This window comes from Neopsephotus bourkii, unplaced genomic scaffold, assembly GCF_033783945.1.
Source record: "Neopsephotus bourkii isolate Nb327-2 ecotype Australia unplaced genomic scaffold, CSIRO-AGI_Nbou_v1 NB_1358, whole genome shotgun sequence".
Lineage (NCBI taxonomy): Eukaryota > Metazoa > Chordata > Aves > Psittaciformes > Psittacidae > Neopsephotus > Neopsephotus bourkii.
This window is the reverse complement of record NW_026901837.1, coordinates 1,975,306-1,987,412: the sequence shown is the minus strand read 5'-3', so window position 1 is coordinate 1,987,412 and position 12,107 is coordinate 1,975,306. Positions and strand designations below refer to the sequence as shown.

The 12,107-nt window shown below is 41.2% G+C and overlaps 1 protein-coding gene across 1 annotated transcript in view; it reads right to left on the bottom strand.

Annotated features, from left to right (window-relative positions):
* Positions 1–12,107, bottom strand: part of CRYBG1 (crystallin beta-gamma domain containing 1) — a 99,503-nt gene that overhangs the window by 64,382 nt on the left and 23,014 nt on the right. The window contains exon 2 of the mRNA XM_061366755.1: positions 2,733–2,862. Coding sequence (XP_061222739.1) covers positions 2,733–2,862 — 130 coding nt within the window. The remainder of the gene's footprint in view (positions 1–2,732; positions 2,863–12,107) is intronic.

The following is a 12,107-nucleotide window of genomic DNA, read 5'->3' as shown; positions in this document are numbered from 1 at the left end:
GATCTAGCTACCTCCAGTGATTTAATAAACATATGCTATTTATATAATTTATATAAATATTATATAAATAATAATATAGGTGTTAAATAAATTATGTTAGTATTATGTAATATTTTTATATAAAAATATGTAACGCATATTTTCACCATATGCCATTTATATATAAGAACACTCATTGTTACACAGCTGACATTTTCATTTGTTCAAATCAGAAGCTTAAAACAAAGTGATAGGTTCCAGATGGCCTTGCAAAGGAAAAAAGTAGAAATCTTTGTACAGAACTGGAAGTACATCTGAATCAGCATCAGAGATATCTGATGAGAAAGTAATCTTGATACAGAAGGTTGTAGCTATTTGTGGAAGTCAAACAAAAAGAGAAACAAAGTTACACTGTGTATCAAGAACAGTCGCTGTGAAGTAAAGGAATAGGTAAGATGAAGATTAGTTCAACAATCCTGGAAGAAGATGAAAGCGGAAAACCAGGGTATGTTATGATAGAAGTTTATTACACACTAGTTAATTGGGTGGAGAGAAGACTTGGTTTTTGATCAGCAAGGGAAGCATCCAAAAGGACAGAACCTGACGGCTTTAATTACTTCTTGGAATTAATTTTTTTTTCTTTCTGCTGGAAAAGAAATACAAGACAGAGACAGTCCAACAAGTTCTTGGAATATGCTGGGGACAGCTTTTTCTTCAGAAGGTGAAGAAAACCATTAAGGGAGTGGCTATTTTAGATCTTCTGCTGACTAGTAGGCACGAACTGGCTGAGAGTGGAAGGGAATTTAGGTGAAAGTGAGTTCTATCGTTTAATGATCACTTCCACAAAAATGAAAAGGAAAGCAGCAAAATTAAATCACTTCCCCCCTCCCCCCCCTCCAGAAAACAAATCCAAACGTCAACCAGCTCCAGAGGCTGATAAGCAAGGTTACTTAGGAAGACTATTTAATTAGTAAAAGAATGCAGGAGAGCTGGTCTGTTTTAGTCATTGTTGGAGTCAGCTTCTAATTATCTGAGGTAAAGGAAATAACCTAAATTAGGCAAAAACAGATGATAATACAAATTAGGCTGTGTATATTAGTCTGCAAGACTCTGCTTGGTACATTCACCTTTGAAAGGTTTATGAGCAGATCTCCATATAGAGAACAGCAACAGAGAGGAACCTGGTGCAAATAGCTTATGTTCTGTCATCAACTGTTTTCCACTGCTATCCCACAAGAAATGCTGAGGAAAGGCAGGGCTTCATTACATCTCCATATGCCATCTGTCATCATCAGGTGACTGTATTATCACTCACATTAGTAGATTATCCCAATACAGAAGAAACTGCTGAATTCACACACACACACACGTACACACACACACCCCACACACAATTTCCTTGATTTTCATGATTTATCTTACAATCAGACCTTTGTGTTACGCTTCAAAATATAAAATGATGTAGCCTGCTCTGATACTCTTTTAGATGCTTCATTTAAGGGCTTTTAAATGTTCTTACTACAAATTAATTGGTTCCAGGTTAGAGGATTGACACCCCAACAGTTTAACTTAGCTGTAAGTATGAACAATTTATTTCAAAAGAGGAACAAAATGCCAACTCACAAGCTCACTAAATGACAGCTGAATTCTGCCATTCTTAAATTTCCACTAAAAAATTCAAACGTCTACTTGCTTTTCTAGAAGTCCCTGCGAACACATGAGTCCATCCAAGACAGCAATAGGGTGAACAGCAGGTTTTTATTGTTGGAAAGCTAATTCCCCAGCTAGCTCTACTGCAATAGAAATATCCCATCACAGCAGTATGCCATTTTGCTGTAAGGAACTCAGGTCTTTTTGTAGGCATGTTTCTACAGTATAAAAAGAACTAAGATGATGAATGAGACCACAGCGGATGTTTGGGGTGTATATTATTTGTGTGTTCAACTAAAGACCAATGAGTCTTTCCAAAAGGCTTCATACAGAAATTAATAGATGAGATTTACTGGCTCGAAAAGAATAGACAATAAAATTTTGTTTTAAAGACAGGATATTTTGAGCCCTCATCAAATATATTCAAATGAATATTAGTTCCACAAGAAAGAAAAAATCAACTTTTTTAGATACTGGCCTGCTATGTACTTCTGCTAATGTGGAAAAAAAAAAAGAAAAGTATTTCTCTTTCCATGGAAAGATTACAATAAAGACAAGAACGGCATTGCACAACCTTGTCTGCAATCTGAAATTAAATTCTCACATTAGAACAGAAGTAATTAGCATTTTCCCTACCTTGCTTCCATACAGTAACACTGCTGCCAAGCACATGAGTAACACTACATGAGCTAAATGAACATTAGAAAACAAATGCACAGCCATTTCTCCTTCTCTGCAATAAAACTTAGCATAGACTGTAGAAGTGTAGGTGCTTTTCCTTTATTATTTTTGCCTATATATATTTTATGAACAAAAAAGGAAAAAGCCATATGGTTTGTGAGAGCATGTGGAAGATCTCCTCGAGCCATTTCCACTGTTGGCTCTTCATGCCAGCTATAGTCATTATGTACCTTTGTTATTTCCGTATATGATATTAATTTGAAATTTTTCCATTATTTCAAACATAGGTCTTTTAAAGAAAGATTACAATTATAGCTAGTGTTAAATTTTGTTTTCAGAATAGTAATCTTCTTTATGATACATGTGTGAGTGCATTATGTATATATGTATTTTCTGTAAACACATGTATTTAGTTCTCTTACCTTTCTAAGTGCTGCTGGTAATGAGGCAGTAGACATTGATATCGCTGGAAGAACAAAAGAGTGCGGACAGACTGCTGATGGCATTTCATCTTCTTGAACAGTATAGCGTCTGCCTGACAGATCATAGTACCTGAAAGGAGAGTAAACCTTGTTCAGTTAATACATTCTAGTGAAATAAAGTCTGAGCTAGTATCTGCTGTATTTCTTGACAAAACACACTAAGCAGTTTTCTTCTGTTGTAGTGGTTCAAGGCCTCTGGTGCTTGTAAAGTTTACAGCTTTATTTTAGCCAAACGACTTGCTCCTCTTATTGGATATTAATTCATCCCACCTGCTTTAGCGATCCCAAACTCTAACTTGTCAGGTTTTTCCTGATAACAAAACAACCAAACACCAAATGTAATATCCAGCAGGACAACCACATCAAAGTCACAAGGCAGAAAAATTAGTCATCTTATGTCACTCCATCTCTATGGACATAGCAGATTACAACATTTGGGGTTTATAGTTCCACATTACATCACTGTTCTGTTCACCTTCCTTCCGGAAGCTATCAATGAGGAATCAGTTAAATTCTCAAAACAAAAGGGCATCAACTTTTGGGAAGATGCTGTCCCATCTGTCCCAAAATCTGTCCCATTTTGCTGTCCCAAAAGAATACACTTTGAGAGTGTTTTCAATCTTTAAAACAATACATTATTTCTTGCCAAGTTAGTCCTAAAGCTTAAAGGACCTAATTTTGCTTATGTTAATTCTGCCATGCCAGTTTGGAAATTCTGAGTCTGAAGAATGTGGAAAAGTTCATTTAGTCTCCTAAGAAATAAAATAGTAAAAACTGACTAACTTTATATAATTTCTTTCATTTCACTGTCTGAAAAATCTAAGTAGCAAGAATAAAGAATTCTCTGAAGATCAGGTTTCATTAAAAAGGTTGATAACAATGTTGTTTTAAATATTTAGCCCTTTAGATGATTCAACAGTTAGATAAAATCCAGCTTTTTAAAAAATGCATGTATTTTGTTTGGGTTTTCTTATTTTAAAACTGGGCAGTATTTTTCAGGGGATCATAGGACAGTTCAGGTTGGAATGGACCACAGCAAGTCTCGTCCAATGTCCTGCCTTAAGGGGGGTCACACCAGGTTGCCCAGGGCTTTAACCAGTCAACTAACGTTAGTCAATAAGAAAATGAACATGAGCCAGCAGTGTGCACTTGCAGCCCAGAAAGCCAACCGTATCCTGGGCTGCATCAAAAGGAGTGTGACCAGCAGGTCAAATGAGGTGATCCACCCCTTTATTCTGCTCTTGTGAGACCTCACTTGGAGTATTGTGTGCAGTTCTGGTGTCCTCAACATAAAAAGGACATGGATCTGTTGGAACAAGTCCAGAGGAGGGCCACAAAGATGATCAGGGGACTGGAGCACCTCCCGTATGAAGATCGGCTGAGAAAGTTGGGGCTGTTCAGCCTGGAGAAGAGAAGGCTGCGTGGAGACCTCATAGCAGCCTTCCAGTATCTAAAGGGGGCCTATAGGGATGCTGAGGAGGGACTCTCTATTAGGGACTGTAGTGACAGGACAAGGGGTGACCTGTTAAAACTTAAACAGGGGAAGTTTAGATTGGATATAAGGAGGAAATTCTTTCCTGTTAGGGTGGTGAGGCACTGGAATGAGTTGCCCAGGGAAGTTGTGAATGCTCCATCCCTGGTGGTGTTCAAGGCCAGGTTGGACAAAGCCTTAGGTGGCATGGTTTAGTGTGAGGTGTCCCTGCCCATGGCAGGGGGTTGGAACTTGATGATCTTAAGGTCCTTCCCAACCCTATCTATTCTATGATTCTATAACTTCTGAAAACGTTTTCCTTTACATGAAGCCTAATCACTCCTTTCTCAATTTTTGCCTGTTGTCCTTCTGCCATGCACCACTATGAAGACAATGGGTCTGTCTTCTTGGTGACCTCCTCACATTTACGGGGGACCTCCGGGCTCCTCATCACCTGCCAGAGCTGCTTCTTCCCCCAGACTGAACAAGCCCCAAATCTCCATCCTCTCCTCACAGGGCGCGTGCAGCCTCACACACAATCCCTGACAGTACTGGTCACCATCCAATGAACGACTCCCAGTTTGAAACACTGAGAGATCTTTAGGTAGAAAACACCCTCAACAAATATCTGCTTTCAGAAAAAAAAAAAAAAAGTCTCAAAATATTTTGGTTTGGTTTGGTTTGTCCTTAACATATGCATATTCCCCATTTCAGTTGGAGCAAAACTCTCTTTCCCATAGGCTACTTTTCCAGACTCATCACGAAGTCTCAAACCTAGTTCTGTTTGTACAGCTTTACTTGCAAATTCAGTTTTATAACTGACTGCCATAAAGAATCTTCAAAGAGTGAAATAAGGCAGCAGAAAAGCCTCAGGCATATTTATAGAGGTGTTCAGTTTATTGCATAATTGTGGTGAAAATGTTTTGACATTTTAACACATATCCCAATAAACATGTGCAATTATTTTGTTTATTTACCTATTTATAAGGAAGAAATTGCATTGCTCTCAATAGCTGGTTACCTTCTCCAAGCCATAGGTGACTTTGAGCTGTTAATCCTGAATTTCATTTTCTGCCTCTACCAATGGACATTGCTTTTGGGGTGGTTCCGCACACATTGTATATGAGAGAATTCACAAGTGGCATTAACCAGCTGCTCACCTAGTGCTTAAATATCCTCTTGCACCCTACCCTGTCGAATGTATATACTTGAGGCCTCTATAAGACTGCTCAAGGGAGCACCCGTAGTCTGAGGACTATCAACTCAGTGACTCAGAGCAGTGGAACATGTGACATAGTATGGGAAGGAGACAGGAAAGGCACTTAGTTGAAGTCTGGGTAAGGAAGAGGAAAATAACAGCACACCATGGGAAGCAGACAGAAGAGCTGTTCAGTGTTGAGGTGACACCAACACTCACATTTGAGGCCACCATTTGTAATGGTGCTGCTGGGCTGGTGCCAAGCATCTTCCCCCTAAGTGCTATATAATGAACATGTGTCAGAAAACAACATGCCATCGATCCCTTGCATCAAAATGCCAAAAGGAGGAAGCTCTAGGAGCAAACACGTCCTACACAGGAAGTCATGGTGTTTCCTCAGTATCCCCTGCTGCAGAAGGGGGCTGTGCTGGTCCCCAGGCAAGACAGCAACATCCACCAGAAGGCACCTGCTGTCCCCCCTCCAGCAAGCCTCACCTCCATGGGGCCACTCCTGACAGGCCATCAGCCCCTGAGACACCATGAGACCTCAGGGCACTAGCAGGTCTGTGGTGTGGCAGCCAGGAAGCCTCTGATCTCCCAGTATGGTGAAGCAGCACTGGATTTTTTCAGACACCTCTTTTTACAGGACCCAATTTCACACCAGAAGCTGGAGCTGGCAGAAGCAGCATGGAAAGTTTCAACCCAAAGACAGTGTGCTGGAAAACAGCCAACACCAGATTTCCAAAGGGGTGAGAAAAGGCACTCTTTGAATTTCCTCCCGGTTTCAGGTACATCCTCCCAAAAATCTGCTGATGAGCTGAGCTCACCAGAGCCTCCCAAAAGCTTTACTTTATGGCAACGGGCAGTTTTCCAAGGAAACACTGTGGTACGCTTCCCGCCTGAAGGCACAGGCAGGCACACAAGCTCCCAGAGGCAAGCCAAGGTGTGAAGGCACAGCGCTGCACCATCGCTGCCTTAACTGTGCAGCCAAATTCTCTCCTTCCAGCCCAAATGCTGAGCAGCTCGCCCCAGCTCCCTGCAGAGAAACTCACCGTGGGGCAAGGGCAGGCGGGTGGACAGTTACCATAGAGGAGCTGACGCACTGTCAGCCCACACCCTTGCTTTCCTCACCTAGGGTTGCTTCTGTTACCATACGCACTCGCTCAGAGCCCCAAGGGCCCAGGGGAAAAGGATGCTTGCAACATGCTGGGCACATTATGAAACCCTCCCAGAAGTTTTGCAAGGCCCATCGATTGTTGGAGGCCCTTGGAGAGGAGCCTTGTCTGTGGAGGTAAGAATTCACAAATCAGGAAAATGGTGGGGTGAATATTTATGACAGACTGGATAGTTTATTGTTTGTTACATGTTTGGCTACTAAATATTACAACAGATCATGTAAAAAATGCTCAGAGTATGGTTACCTGGTCTACAGCAGTGTGTGTCTGACATTTGTCTGACACAGCTGTGGTGCCAGACAGCAGCTAAGCACCACAGGGCCACTTCCTCCCTCCCACCTGGTGGGATGTGGGATAGAACTGGAAGAGTAAAAGCGAGAAAATCATGGTCTGAGATAAAGACACTTTAATAGATAAAGCAAAAGCCACATGAGCAAGCAAACCAAAACAAGGAGTTCATTCACTCCTTCCACGGGCAGGCAGGTGCTCAGCCATCTCCAGGACAACAGGGCTCCATCATGTGTAACGGTGACTTAGTAAGATGCCATCACTCCGAATGTCCCATCCCCCCCTTTCCTTCTTCTTCCTGCGGTATCTGCTGAGCATGACACCATATGGTATGGAATACCCCTCTGGTCAGTTGGGGTCAGCTGTCCTGGCTGAGTCTCCTCCCAGCTTCTTGTGCACCCTCAGCCTACTTGCTGGTAGGGTGGGGTGAAGAGCAGAAGTCTTTGATGCTGTGCAAGCACTGCTCAGCAGTAACTAGAACATCCTTGTGTTATCAGTACTGTTCCCAGCACAAGTCCAAAACATAGCCCCATACTAGCTACTATTAAGAGAACTACTTCCATCAGAGCTAAAACCAGCACATTTTGATATTGCTAATGAAAATAATAAATTCTTCAGTAAAGTAAAAGGAACAGCAGCTAGGAGGCCTTGGTAACCACCAAGCTTTTGAAGAGAGCTTGAGGCACTAAAAGGAGGAAGGAGAAGTTCTATATGTACATCCATCTTCTTTTTACCAGTACAAGAATACTGGTTCACATCACGACTGACTGGAAAAGGAAACAACCAGATAGGAATTAAACTGGGGAGTACTCTCTTTATGCTGCAGATCGCACACGTCGGCCCCATTGCTCATACCTGTCCGCACCTAAGTCCCTAATAGTAATACAGCGCTGTCTTAAGATACTGTCTTAAAATATCATGACAATTACAAATCATTTTGAAGGGGATTAAGCTGAAGACAAAAGTATATGAAAACACTAATACAGGACCAATAAGCAAACAACTCACAACAAAAAAGGAGATGGCCATACATTTTAAACTAACAGTGTTTACTGCACTGGCATCCTTATAATTTTACAACCATGGCTTCCCTCATAATCCAGGATATTCAGCCCTGATATCCATCTCCAGTCTGCTAGTTTTCAGAACAGTCTTCAGTCTGTACCTGGTAGATGGTTCTTGCATAGTAATTCCCATTTTCAATCAACACTTATAGGATGAGATAATTTTTTTTTTAAGAGAGAGCATGTACAAGCAAGAGCAGCTTCATTAAAACGGAATGAAGACATTTTGTTTGTTTATTCAGATCCTCTGCCCAGTTTCCCCACTCCCACGCCATATCAGCACTTAAATTTTTCCCTGGGACCAGCAAGTATCAATTTGATCAGCAAAATGTCTGTGCTAAGGATTTACTGCAAAACACAGAACAACAATAAGAGCAGTAAGGGGCTTTTCCCTGTCTCACCCACTACTGTGGTGCTTGTGACTATGACAGGTACACCTACACTCTCAAATAATTTACATCCCTGGTTCATTCCCTGGTCCAGTCCCCTTGTCAGCCATACTGCACATGCATCATTTTGTGCTTAAGACTCTTCTCTGGAGGAAACCAACTACTTCTCTCCAAAGCAAAGCTGAGGTCTAGCTCTGCTGATGGGCTGCCCTACAGATGGCAGAGCAAGGATGGAACCATACCAGCTTTGGCTCCTTCTGCCCTACACCATCTCAGATAGCCTCCTACCTTCAGACACCCCTTGTATCCCCCGCATCAAACCCCACAGCATGCAGCGTACCTTTGGCATAATGCTATAAAAACACCGGTCTTGCAGGCAGCAGAGCAGGCCTCACATTACCTCAGACACTTTGAACTGAAGCCACAAAAATATAATTAAGGTCTTAGAGCTAGAGGGGCATCGGACTCAGGTCAAGTGTTACGCAGCACAAACACAGCCAGTTCACTCCAGAGGTGTGAGAGGTGTGGATGCATATGTAAGGATTGCTCCCTGAGGCAGATCCTTTAGCTGTGTAGACTGTATTTTAAACAAGTTTTGGACTCCTTTTTGTTTTGGGTTTTGTTGTTTTTTGGTTTTGTTTTTGTTTTTTATTGCACGTTATTTGAATTGCTTAATATATTTTGAGCACCAGTCAGCTCTAGGCTGAAGTTTTCCATACAAAGTTACTGCTTGTTACTCTTTCAGTCGTCTCCTCCACAAAACCAGTATGTGGACTTCCTGCACAGTCCGCAGCAAGCTACTTACTGCATTTACACCACCCCTTCCCACTGCCTCAGCAGTTCCATTACTGTACACCTGGTTATAGAAAAAAAGAGCCGACTTCAGCTCCCACACAAAGTGGTTTGTTACACTGGGGTAGCTAAACACCTTTTGTAGCTACCTACCTACCCACACGGGCTTTCAAGGAGTGCAAAGCCAGACCAGACACACACGTTCTCTAAGGGACATGTGCTTGGGACACAGCTGTTGTATGACTTTCTGCCGTGGGAGTGACAGGGTGCGTGTATGATTTTTATAGGAAAACTGAGCAACTCAAACTTCTCCACGGAACTTATGAGTGGTTCTGAGCAATTCCTGGGGCACGGCACTAGAAGCAGCAGGGCAGTACGCACTCTCCTGTGCCAGCACCCTGCCATCTAATGGCCAGCCTTCACATTCACAGGTGAATCAAGTTTTACCTTTCTGCCTCCGCCTTTCTAGATCCTAGAGATAGAAAAGTCTGTTTAAACTACCTTAGGTCACATCTTGCTAGGGCAGATATACTCCTGCTAGCTTATTTTGGAGTGTTCTGTCATACATCTTAATAACAGGGTTTATATCTCACCCCAAAGTACCTTTTGTTATAGTTACCCCACTCTGCCTTACTGTGTCAGCCTAAATAATTCCTTTGTTTGGCAAATTCACACCATTTAAATATTTGCAGGCTTCAGCTGTATCTCTCCACTCAGCCATTATTTAGCATAATTTTCCCTTTTGTAAATGAATTCCAGCGTTCTCCTCTCTGATTCCTTCTGACAACACCCCTCCAGCAAAGATGCGTCCAGAGCTGGCCACAGTGTTCCCATTCCAGTCACACCAAAAATCACGAAAAGCAGGTCTGCTGCCTCGCTGCTTTGTGCCACGATACATTTGCACACACAAAGACTAAACAGAGCTTTTTCTGAGCCACTGTAACACCACAAACTTGTCATACTTGTTGTCCACTGCCATACCTACATGTGTTTGTTTTTTCAGCCCTACTGCCTTCCCAGTACAATATATTAATTTCAGGTTATTAAATGTATTTGTTTGCATTTGGCAGTTTGTTAAAGCTCTGAGCAACTGCTCATGAAATGAAATGGTTTCAAGGTTCTGGCTTTCTTGAGCTTCAAACAGCATACAATTGGAAATACTACAGTCATTAGTCCTTCAAAATGTGTTTTCCTGAGTCCTAAGACAGGTACAGAGTGTGTTTTGAAGCCAAATCTTTAATACAGTGAATCCAAGCAGCTTCTGGTTTCTCACCCCAAGTGACCCTTTCCTGTTTTACAGAATCAAAAAGCCCTGCTGTCATAGAAATTATTGATGTTATTAATTATGTTTAAAGTTAACTTCTTTAGTACCTCTATTAATTGGGAAATAAACCCAATACAGACACCTGAGGCCGAGAATAGATGCTTTTGAAGTACAAGGTTATCTCCTAGGTAGTCCGGAAATTCAGTGAATAATGATTTTAGCTGCACCAGAAACCCAGCCATTGTACAGCTAGTTAAAATCTTCATGAATGGTAGTGGAGAGCTTGATGTACACCAGGCCTGTACCAGATGCTCATCACCATTTCACTCTTTTGTCTCCTATTAATCTCAACAATGGAATTTAATCCTGTAGATTGAATATATAGTAATAGATTTAACTTTGTATCTTGCTGGCATCATAAATGCAGCAACTCCACTTTCCCCTTTTTATATCTATGACCCAGATGATCATCATTCTGTATTAATGTCACTATGAGGAGATGCATCATAAATTTCAGCTAACATCTACCACAGACAATCATTTCTCTTAAATTGTATTTCTAGCTCTTGTTTGCATAGGAAGAAACTATAATCTAATAAAAACAACAAAAAGAGCAGCTTGGTTTGGTACAACTGGAACATATACACTTTCTAAAACCTAGTTTCAAAGGAGGAATGCGTTGTTTGATTACTTGGAAGCTATTTGAATTAACTGAAGTTCTTTTTAATTCTGCAATTTGAAGAACATTAACAATTTTTGCTGTTACTACTTTTCAAGAAACTAAACCCCATCTGCTGATTGTAAAGCCTAAAAAAAAAAAAATTAAGTTCTATTATAAGAAACCCTCCTTTGAGCTTCCCTCCCCTCCACCCCTTTTTTTTTTTTTTATTTGAATTAGTCAGAAAACCTCATTATTATCATCTGGCCACTGGGTGGCACCTCTACATAGACGCCAGATGTGCCCCAGCAAACCCGTGTTGTCTGTGATAACGATTCCTCTTGCAGCCAAGTGTTGACATCACATCATCTCTGCGTATGCAACTTTGTTTGGGAGATAGCTAAAGCCTATCAGTAAAAATTGACTTTACAAATATTCCTGAAATTTTCCACCATAATTTTTCTACTCCTATTTTTTGGGAGGAAAAAATTAAGCTCTATAAATAAACCCCTCACTGGAAACCTGATTCTTTGAATATGTGTAAGTATTGGCAACTTCTGAGAGCATCTGACAGATGCTCAGCTGACAGATATTCCAGAGGAGATACAGAACGAAATTTGTTACTTTGTAGTAATAATGTTTAATATCATGTCTGACACTGAAGTAGCATCCAGCACCAAGCAAAGTCAAATTCCAGTTTTGGTGGGCAATGAGGAAGTACACTAGTAACAGTCTTGCCCCCAGAGATCAATTGTAACTATGCACTGGACTATCTCACTGAGTGTAAATCTGATCTTGATACTTATATTCCAGCCTACCTTTAAAGCACTGTATAAACAATAATCATCACATTGCCTTACCTAACAAAAGTAATATTTTATATAGTAAGAAGGTCAAAGAACCAGATGAAGCTGTTTGACCGAGGAGACAGAAAGCCAGCATCACTCATTCATTTAAACACATGATGCTTTTCTTCCTTTGTTCACACTGACTCACCATGACTTGATGAACAGAAA